This window comes from Podarcis cretensis, assembly GCF_951804945.1.
Source record: "Podarcis cretensis genome assembly, chromosome: 1".
NCBI lineage: Eukaryota > Metazoa > Chordata > Lepidosauria > Squamata > Lacertidae > Podarcis > Podarcis cretensis.
The window spans coordinates 31,542,337-31,552,338 of record NC_137170.1 but is presented as its reverse complement, the minus strand read 5'-3'; the positions used below and the strand labels follow the sequence as shown (position 1 = coordinate 31,552,338).

At 42.7% G+C, this 10,002-nt stretch overlaps 1 protein-coding gene across 2 annotated transcripts in view; it reads left to right on the top strand.

The window, feature by feature from the left end:
- The first annotated feature begins 1,813 nt into the window (after nt 1-1,813).
- ESRRB (estrogen related receptor beta) overlaps nt 1,814-10,002 on the top strand; it is a 151,716-nt gene continuing 143,527 nt past the window's right edge. For both annotated transcript variants that reach the window (XM_079972339.1, XM_079972340.1), the window contains exon 1: nt 1,814-2,110. In XM_079972339.1, the coding sequence (XP_079828465.1) occupies nt 2,109-2,110 (2 nt within the window). In that variant the 5' untranslated portion in view covers nt 1,814-2,108. The remainder of the gene's footprint in view (nt 2,111-10,002) is intronic.

Sequence of the window (10,002 nt, the reverse complement as noted above, 5' to 3'; positions counted from 1 at the left end):
AAACCTGTTGTCTGTTGTGGGCATTCTTGAGATGTTCATTTAGATGGGCACATAAACCTTATATCATTTTTTTTTAATTTTTGAAGTGTAAGTTTCCTAATATTCAAGATTTGCACAAAGTGTTGTTCCAAGTCAAGCAAGGCTGCTGCTTCCTTTTCTCCTCTTTTCCTTCCCTACTTCCTGAACCTGCAAAGGGCAATTTTTTTTAAATACAACTGTTTTGCGCAATAGCTCTTCTGCACAAAAGAGCTGTTGTAAAAATTTTAAAAAATACCGGGAACTGGCATCCTTTCCTATGGGCAGACAGAAGCAAAATTGAAATAGGGGGTGTGGTGATAGATGGAAACGCACAATCCACTCCAGTACACTCCCAGTTGAGTAATTTTATATTGGTTTTACTCCTCCCTTTTCCCCAGATTAAGAAACTGTGGGCCGCCACTTGGATGGAAATGCAAGCTATGCCCATGTGGACAAGGCACATGAAGCTTCAAATCCACATTAAGCTCCTGTATTCCCAAAGGGGATGTAGCATATTCTCCTGAGTTCTCATTTCAGAAACCTGAAAAGATTTTCAAAACCGGGTTTATTGCAGCTCCCAACCAATTGAATTTCTCTCTTTTGCAACCAGCTTAAATACAGTCAATAAAATTAGGGGCAGCAAAAGAATATTGGTGGATAGTAGACACCAAGGTTGAGTATCTCTCGCCTTGCCTCACATACTATCTGAAGAAGTGTGCCTGCACACGAAAGCTTATACCAAGAACAAACTTAGTTGGTCTCTAAGGTGGCGCTGTGGGTTAAAGCCTCAGCGCCTAGGACTTGCCGATCGAAAGGTCGGCGGTTCGAATCCCTGCGGCGGGGTGCGCTCCCGCTGCTCGGTCCCAGCGCCTGCCAACCTAGCAGTTCGAAAGCACCTCCAGGTGCAAGTAGATAAATAGGGACCGCTTACCAGCGGGAAGGTAAACGGCGTTTCCGTGTGCGGCTCTGGCTCGCCAGAGCAGCGATGTCACGCTGGCCACGTGACCCAGAAGTATCTCCGGACAGTGCTGGCCCCTGGCCTCTTAAGTGAGATGGGCGCACAACCCCAGAGTCTGTCAAGACTGGCCCGTACGGGCAGGGGTACCTTTACCTTTTACCTTTAAGATGCTACTGGACAATTTTTTTTAAAAAAATTAAAATATATTTTGACTGCGTCAGACCAACCCGGCTACCTATCTGAATCTGCCTCACGTAGTTCATCCTCAAGGATTTGCCAGGTCATTCAGAAAGCCCCCTGTCACTGGGCCCTCCAGTAGCTCAGCCACCTCCAACTTTGGGTTAAGATGTTTCCCTGGACACGCTTGGAACAAAATAACGGAATCCGTAAAAGTTTTTCCAAAAGAAAGGATGCAGAACCGAGGCTAGAAAACGCTTTAGGCTGGGAAATCTTTTATGAGGAGAAAATGTTAGCAATACCCTGGCTGTGTTTTCTGAGCTGGTACTCTGGAAAGAGAAAAACTCTCGTCTTTGGTCGAGCAAAGCATCCTGCCTTACTATGGCAGGACCAAGTCCAGGTATCTATCTCAACACAGTTCTGGGAAAAGAAACTTTTCAAAGCCGGGCCTGGAATTGGTACGCACACAATTTGGAAAGCGTACGCCGACTGTACTAGGGGCCTTAGCCTGAGACTTAGAGGACTCTGATATTGGCTGGTCCTTTTGTGTTATTCATATATTGGATTTTGTTCTTTTCGCTTCCCTTGTTTCAAGTTGCTGTAAAGCTGCTGCGGAAGCAATTGCTGCACGCTCTCCCTTTGCTGTGCCTATGGGTGGCTACGGGGGGCTCCTCCCTGTATGCATTGTGGAGCAGCTTTTGCTGCTATGCCTAAGACCTGCTTATTTTTTTTTCCTTGTCAGCTGCCTGTTATATCAATCACGGAGCTGGAATCTATTTATAGGTTGGGACTCAGAGTACTGTGTCCTTAGTCACAAAGAGACACAGAGACGCAGAGGGGACTCCCGGCTAGTGCAAGCGGAACCAAAAGATATTTAATCAGCAATTAGAAACACCTGGGAAGGGGGCAAAGGAAATCCTACCTTGGTCCTGAGGTTCACCTCTCAACCTGAATCATGTAAGTACCAAATTTCCCACCTTTTATTGGGGGAATTGCTCCCCCCCTCGCTTGCATCAGTCCTTTTATTTGGACTTGAAATTATGGGAGCACGTATTTTAGCCGAACTAAAGTGTGTGTGTGAAGTCTGTTTTCACATTTTTTGAGGAAGGCTGGCAAGTTTATTTCGGAAGGCGAAACAAATGTCATTTAATCATGAGGTGTTTTTCATCCCAAAGCAAACAAATGAAAGTTTGTGCTAGATAGTATTGTTTAGAGAGTGCAAAGAGTTGTAACACTGCTGCTGCAAGAAAGCCAGTGCACAACAGTGTAACTCTGTTTAAGGGCTTGTCAAGGTGAGAGTTCTTCTGTGCCTCTAGCACTGATATCAAGTCTGAAAACAGTAAAAGTTCGGCAACACAGACATATTTTTTTTGCACCTCAAACTGTTCATGGAAAACTTTGGTACAAATGTTCATTAATGCATCCATGTAGAAAAAAGGGTATTATGGAATGCTTTTTGCCTCTGAAATTTCAGTGTGTGTGTTTAAAAAATGTTACCTAGTTAGTACAGAATGTCTCGACTGTGACTAAAGAAACACAGATGACTTTGGGAAGACAGTTTAGTGATATCGATGTCAGTCTGGTCAATGCATTGTATTTATGATTAGTATTTAGAAGCTTGCCTTGAGGCATTCCACAGACAAAAACACCCCTTTGCAACTTGTCTCTAGTAATAGCAAAAATGTGGATTATCATAAACTGTAAAAAGTGCTAAGAAAATCAGTAATTAGTATTTGTTCTTCATGCAATTTTGGGTTTTATTTTGGCAAACCAATGGGTATATAGTGTTATCTATATTGTTGTATAGTTCCAGAACAGAAATTTGTCATTTTGGTCCTAAATAAAATTCTTTATTAATGCATATTCTCAGTTGTTGCTTTTAATATCATCTTCCCCACCTCATAAAGATTATACCGTTTAGCTTCTCAGTCTTTTATTTTGTCTTACTTTAAAATGATCTCAAAAATTGATCTGGCAACTTTTTGTTGAGAGAATTGAGTTAATGTTTCAAATTTAGTTCCATGAAATGAATTACAGTTGTAAAATACATTTGAGAAAAATTATTTTCTTTACTTTAAGCGTAGAGATGGTTTGCATAAAATGCAATGTAATGATTGATAGTGGTTATTATGTGGTTAGATGAGGGGAATCTGTTTTGAAAGCGATCTTTTTGAGTGAATGTATACCACAAAGCTGATTCCTTTTGCTGTACAAAAGCTACACAATTTGCAAAATTCTGTAGCTTACAAATGCATTTTATAGTTTGGTGTAAGAAAAAGCAAACATATTCCTGAAAAGTTTGTGACCGGCATCATAAAGCCCTCTGGTTGTTGGCACAATCAAATGGGGGTAAATGTAACTTCTGATTTAATGTAATGGAACACAAGTTCAAAATGTTTCCGATGACCATTTAAACTCAAGATGTATTTGGATAAGAATCCCTCTAAAAACAAGCAAGACAGCAACTTGGTAAAATACTTAATTTGCATTTGTTGTTGCTTTTATGCTTAGAAATCAAATGACTTTGCTCTCTGTAAATCTAGTTTATGTTGGCTTTCATTAAGTCCATGCATTCCTTCCTTGTTTTCTGTATTTCATTCTTCAGTTGTGTGAGCAGAGGCCAGATTTTCCATGAAAACTAATGAATTAGATCCTCTTGCAAATTCTTGGAGAAAGGAGTGGTTTTGCATTCTCAATAAATGCACAAATTATACCCCAGTACCCCTTTATGTGCACTTAGTCCCATTACAGTCAATATTTTTATTGACTAGTGTACATTTAGCAGTTTAGAATTGTAACCCTAATCTCTTTCCCACAAAACATTCAAACTTCTATGATGCCTGTTGCAAACATCCATTCTACTTCTCCTCCTCCTCCTCCTCCTCCTCCTCCTCCTCCTCCTCCTCCTCTTCTTCTTCTTCTTCTTCTTCTTCTTCTTCTTCTTCTTCAACAACATGTTTGGCATATGTATGAAAAGTAGTTGGACTCCCCCTATTTGTATCTGTGTGTTCCATCTTGTTTAGCCAAAATATATATCTCCCCCGCCGACCCAAACATCAGCTGCTGTTAGCAGAATATGGAATGCTCTTCTTTCCCATGTTTGGGTAGTTAGTTTATAGATAATGGTGGAACTCTGATATAGTAAGCGAAAGGTATGATGCTATTAATTTGTTCCTGCTTCTTTAACAGTTATACTAGCACCAGTAACATATCAGAATTTGTTTCTCAGATGAAGTTTTTTTGGGATTTTTGAGGAAGGGCATACCATGCTCAGCCCTGCGTGACTTATCTATGCTTTCAAAGTTACGAGGGATGCTATGTTGTCTGACCATGTTGCCAACCCCTCTTCTTTTATTTCGTTTCATCACTTCATAAATGCTGTGTGCCAAGGAGGCTCTTGTACAGGTGTGTGGAATGCATCTGCCAGGAATATATGCCTGGGAGCCTCAGGTGATGGAACTGATGCTTGGAAAGTGAGAAGAAACAACTAGTTTTACTTAAATTATAAATCATTCACCTGATAAAATAAGTAAATAAGGCCTTACCAGCCCAGTTGTTGCTGGGTTGTTTTTTTTAAAGAGATTGTGCTTATTTAGCTTCCTTCTTTTATCTTTTCAGACTGACTTTTTATCATCTCTCAATTTCTACATTACATTATGCTCTCCATCTTTTTATCAACCCCTCCTTTTTCTTTTTCTGGAAAACACATTTCTTTCTGGCACAGAAAATAAACTCAGATTGCTGGTAGTTATGTTAATCTAATTCAATCCTCTGTGGGTTAGAAGTGAAATTCTAATAGTGGAGCTGTTGAGGTCTTTTTTGTTAATGGCTTGGGGATTACATTGAGTTAAAGGCTCATTTCCTAATCAAACAGAGAGGGAGAGAGTGACTCCGAATATTTATGAGTCTCCCAGCGCGAGTTAAACATTGAACTCCAAAAGCAGGATCTCAGCGCAGTGGAAAGAGTTAAACCCCCTCAGGGCTGCTGTGGAAAAAAAAAATTGAAACCAGTTAAGCCATTAGCATTTTCAACTGCTGTACAACTTCAGTTCTGTAGAAGGGGGTGGGGACAGTGAGGGAGAATAATCATCTGGCAGTGTTAAAATGGATGATGCGGTGAGATATTTAAAACAAAGTCAGGGGAGGCTTCCAAACAGTTTCCCTGCAGATGGGCAAAATGTTCATGGTATGAACTGTGAAAATCTGGCAGAAGCTACAAATAAACGATCATTTAAATGGTGAATGCGTGAGAAGGAGGGTCGCTTCTCTGCTGGCTTTGAAATAGCTCTGCACTTCTTTTTCAACGCACTCGTTTTGGTTATCATCTTTGACTTCTTGCCAACTCCATTTTCTTAAGCAATTGAACAGCTAGCCATAAATTGTGCTACTTTTGTAAGATGCATGTAATGTGTTACTTGTGGAGAATTTCACAACCACTTCAGCATGTGGTGGTTTGGTGATGAGTTGGCTTTCACAACATGGACAGTGCTTGGTGGACAGACAGCTGTATTCCACTGATCTTGCATGTTCATTGGACAGCCCCTACCTATCTATGATGCTGGGGTCTCTTGGCATGGGTAATGGCTGGAATCTCCCAGATTGTATCATTCCAGAAGTGCCAATGTGACCAGCTTATAGAGCTGAACCTATGGGATGGAATTAGACTGGTTGTTCTGTGAATGGAAGGACTGCTTCTGTTTGTGGAAATGTGTCAGAGTCCTCCAGAGAGAGGTTCCTGCTCTGATATCTGGATGCTTCCACAGGTAGAAGGCTTGTTGTTGTTTAGTCGTTTAGTCGTGTCCGACTCTTCATGACCCTATGGACCAGAGCACGCCAGGCACTCCCATTTTCCACTGCCTCCCGCAGTTTGGTCAAACTCATGTTAGTAGCTTCGATAACACTGTCCAACCATCTCTTCCTCTGTCGTCCCCTTCTCCTTGTGCCTTCCATCTTTCCCAACATTAGGTTCTTTTCCAGGGAGTCTTCTCTTCTCATGAGGTGGCCAAAGTATTGGAGCCTCAGCTTCAGGATCTGTCCTTCCAGTGAGCACTCAGGGCTGATTTCCTTAAGAATGGATAGGTTTGATCTTCTTGCAGTCCATGGGACTCTCAAGAGTCTCCTCCAGCACCATAATTCAAAAGCATCAATTCTTTGGCGATCAGCGTACTTTATGGTCCAGCTTTCACTTCCATACATCACTACTGGGTAAACCATAGAAGGCTATTTTCGCCAATTCCCTTTTCCTTCTGCAAACCCAAATGCTCCTCACACTATTCCTGAGGGTCCCCCAACACTCTGAAGCAGATTTGGGGGGGAGTGTAGGGAGCTGCAAATCTGCAAACCTTTGGCCCTCCTATATGTAGACTCCAATTCCCATAATCCCTGAACAATGGCAATGTTGGCTGGAGCTGATGGCAGTCGGAGTCCCGCAAGATCTGGAGTGCTGCAAGGTCTCCATCCTGCTCTAGCCCCCTTTGCTGAGGTCTCAGGGCCCCTCCACATGTCCTTCTTATTGAGCATTCATGGTGATTTGTGTTCATGATGCTACTGGGACAGTTATCTATGACCCTACTTCCAATACCGTTTGCAGCTACAGAAGTGTCAGGGTGGATGTAATGCTTAATTTCCAATCAGTGAATTTCCCATAACATCCTCCTGAAATCCTATAACTTTTTATATCACAAATGTTCCAGTTTTTTTAAAAATAAAAAATTCTATTAATTTACTAAATTTATATATTTAGGGAGTGACCATTTTAGGCACATCCACTTGATGTGTGATCACTGACACCTGATTACTTTTGGACCTGGAAGAGGGCAGAAAGGGGGCGGAACAGGGTGCAACGGGGGCAGGGCATGCTTATGCATGTTCCACTGACATGCGCAGGGGCTGGGAACAGAGCCCTTGCATGAAATGGTCACCATCTGTATATGTATTTAGTCCCAATCTTGTTTGTGCCCCCTCCCCAAACAGCAATAAGACAATCACACTAAGAAAGCAATGTTGTGGGGACTTTGCCCCGATGTGGTTCTACTCTTGATCACCACTTCCCCTATGCCGCCTCCTTCCAAAACAGATAGCAGGTGATCTGGATCAGGGACCACTGTTTTGGAGGAGGAGCCGAAATGTTAACACTCCCTTCTCCCTCTGGCATACGGGTCATGTATTAGTGGGCAATGATAGAATTAAACATGGCTGGTAAGTCTCTTCACCGACGACTGTAGCAGAAGCATGTCACTTCAGTTCTCAATCTGGATTGGGCTCCTTGTACCTGCCATGTGCTTCAAGAAGAGTCACTCACACAACTGCTAATTCTGTCACTGAAATGCAGAGGGAAGATGTCAATCAAATCAATGCGTACCTCCTGTCACTGAATCTCAACATTACTAAGTGTTCACCAACAGATATTCTGAATTAATACCACCTTCCTAGTTTTCTTGCTATCCATGTGAGCAGCAGCCAATCCCCCTTAGTAGATCTCCTTGGATTCTTCTCTCACTAATTTCCATGGTACTACACAGCATACTCTTTTTCTCTTGTTACTTCTACTCCTTTTGTTTGCAAGTGCAGGGATTTATTTTGGTGTTTGGTTGTAAAATTTCCTCTAGTACTGTCTAGCAAAGCATGCTTTCCCCCACTCTGCGGCTGTGTATAAACCCAAATTGTGAAAAATATACCATAAAGGTGCACTCAAATGGTCTGCTGCTGGTGTTTATCTTGAGAAACACTAAAACTGAAGTTTCTATTTTTTTTTAAAAAAATCTGATATTTCCCTTCTTGAGAATTGAAGAAAGTAATATTTCCTGTTTTGAAATCTTACAGATCCTTTCACATGGGTCCATGCTCTCATTTACTGAAATATTATCCCTGAAATTGGTGTGTGTGAAGATATCTAACTGGAGTATAAGCTCTTAAGGTTTTTTTTTTAGTAGTGCATCACATGGAGCCCTACTATCAAATCTATTACAAGTATGAATTTCTACACTTATAGCACAATCCTATGTTTACTTAAAAGGGAGTTCCAATGAATTCAAGGGAGTTTACTCCCAGGTCAGTGTGTATAGGACTGCAAAGTAAGATATATTGTGCAGCAAAGGAACTCAGGATGATTGATAGGAGTGCCATTGGTCTTCCAGGTGTTGCAGGACTCCAGCTCCCACCAACCCCTGGCAAGTGGGGACAATTGTCAGGAATTACAGTGGTACCTCGGCTTAAGTACTTAATTCATTCCAGAGGTCCATTCTTAACCTGAAACTGTTCTTAACCTGAAGCACCACTTTAGCTAATGGGGCCTCCTGCTGCCGCCGCGTTGCCAGAACACAATTTCTGTTCTTATGCTGAAACAAAGTTCTTAACCTGAAGCACTATTTCTGGGTTAGCGGAATCTGTAACCTGAAGCGTCTGTAACCTGAAGCGTATGTAACCCTAGGTACCACTGTATTAGAGTTGCAGTCTAGAAACACCTGAAAATCCACAGGTTTCCCACTCCTGTACTTTTAGGTCCAGTCCAAACACTAAGGCAAGTTGAATGTGCTAACCTTGGGCATATTTGCCTCTTGGCCATGTTTGCCAAACCTGTCCTAATGAGCCTTCTGTAGTAGCAGCTGGAACTTCAAATTATGCCCAACTTGCATCTCCTACTCCTTCCTGCCTTCCCCCTTGTGGTGTACGCCAAAGTGTGTTGCGATATTGCATGTTGTGTTACTCTGTCCCCACAAGTGGCAGTCAATGGAGCGGAGTAAGGGTTGGGGAATCTTATCTTTCATTACACAAGGATAGCCCATCTCACAATTCCCTTTGCGAAGCTGTTGCCTGCAGCGACTGTAATGGACAAAAGATGGAATTGCCATTTGGAAGCGACTCCTATCAGTTCTGTTGAAGCTCCCTGGAAGAGTCACAAAAACAGCAAAATGACATTCGGGCACAGGGGGCCGGGGATGAATTTTCACTTGGAAAGACCAACGGACCCGGGGAAAAGAGCTTCCTCTTGGTCTCAATGTCACTTTCCTGTGTTGTCAGCAGAATTCTGGTATCCCTTGAGCAACTTTATAGTCCAATGGCTTTTCCAGTAGCTTCAAGAAGCAAAAACACTTCCCTCTACTCTACTGAGCTTCCCAGGGTGCCTTTCCATTTGTTAGAGTTTGTGCTTTGAGCCAGAGAGAGACAGAGAGAGAGATGGAGCTTTAATGAAAATTCTGCAATTTAAATATTTTTCTTCACAAGGCATGTATTTTCTTCATTCCTATGGACTAGATTAAAGGTAAAGGTAAAGGGACCCCTGACCATTAGGTCCAGTCGTGGCCGACTCTGCGGTTACGGCGCTCATCTCGCTTTATTGGCCGAGGGAGCCAGCATACAGCTTCTGGGTCATGTGGCCAGCATGACTAAGCCGCTTCTGGCGAACCAGAGCAGCGCACGGAAACGCCGTTTACCTTCCCGCTGGAGCGGTACCTATTTATCTACTTGCACTTTGACATGCTTTTGAACTGCTAGGTGGGCAGGAGCAGGGACCAAGCAACGGGAGCTCACCCTGTCGCGGGGATTCGAACCGCTGACCTTCTGATTGGCAAGTCCTGGCTCTGTGGTTGAACCCACAGCGCCACCCGCATCCCCTATGGACTAGATTAGGTGTGAAAAGAGGATGCCTGCAGTCACTTTCCATAAGGCTTCACACTCCAAGAGAGTCGTAGCCACAGTACGTTTGTAATTTGAAGTCATGACACCCACTGCCTGCTTGGAATTTTGTTACAGCATACGAACCTTACTTTGGAAGGTCTCTGTTATTTCTCTTCTGATGCTCCCTCTTCCCATTTTATCATCACAACAAGAGGCAGTGACTGGCCCAAGGT